Source organism: Penaeus monodon, chromosome 34 (assembly GCF_015228065.2).
Source record: "Penaeus monodon isolate SGIC_2016 chromosome 34, NSTDA_Pmon_1, whole genome shotgun sequence".
Taxonomy (NCBI): Eukaryota; Metazoa; Arthropoda; class Malacostraca; order Decapoda; family Penaeidae; genus Penaeus; species Penaeus monodon.
In genome coordinates, this window is record NC_051419.1 from 9,590,330 (window position 1) to 9,590,699 (window position 370).

At 50.3% G+C, this 370-nt stretch overlaps 1 protein-coding gene across 1 annotated transcript in view; it reads left to right on the forward strand.

Annotated features, from left to right (window-relative positions):
• LOC119594814 overlaps positions 1 to 370 on the forward strand; it is a gene marked incomplete in the record, with an annotated part of 8,426 nt that overhangs the window by 5,860 nt on the left and 2,196 nt on the right. The window contains 1 exon segment of the mRNA XM_037943905.1: positions 46 to 363. Within this exon segment, the coding sequence (XP_037799833.1) occupies positions 46 to 363 (318 nt within the window).

Consider the following 370-nt stretch of genomic DNA (forward strand, 5'->3'; position numbering starts at 1 on the left):
AGAAGCAATTGCATCACATTATTGATCTTCCTCCTTCGTCTGCAGAGTCTGTGCATCCTGCTGGGTTTCCTCTTCCTCCTCCTGGCGGCGGCCACGAAGGACGACCCGACAGAAACGACCAACGACCCGGTAATAACGACTCCTGCAATGACAACTGACACTCCGGTTGCTCCTACGACTACTATGGCTATTGATGCTATAAGTTCCTCTGTTCATAGCACGGCTCCGGTTGGTACGGCGATGACTAGTACGACTACTATTGGTGAAACTGCTATTACGACTATAACGACTACGACTGGAAGTGATGAGACTGTGACGCCTCCTGCGATTGGTAAGGAAGCTTATGACGTAACGACCTCTGCTGTTGAGT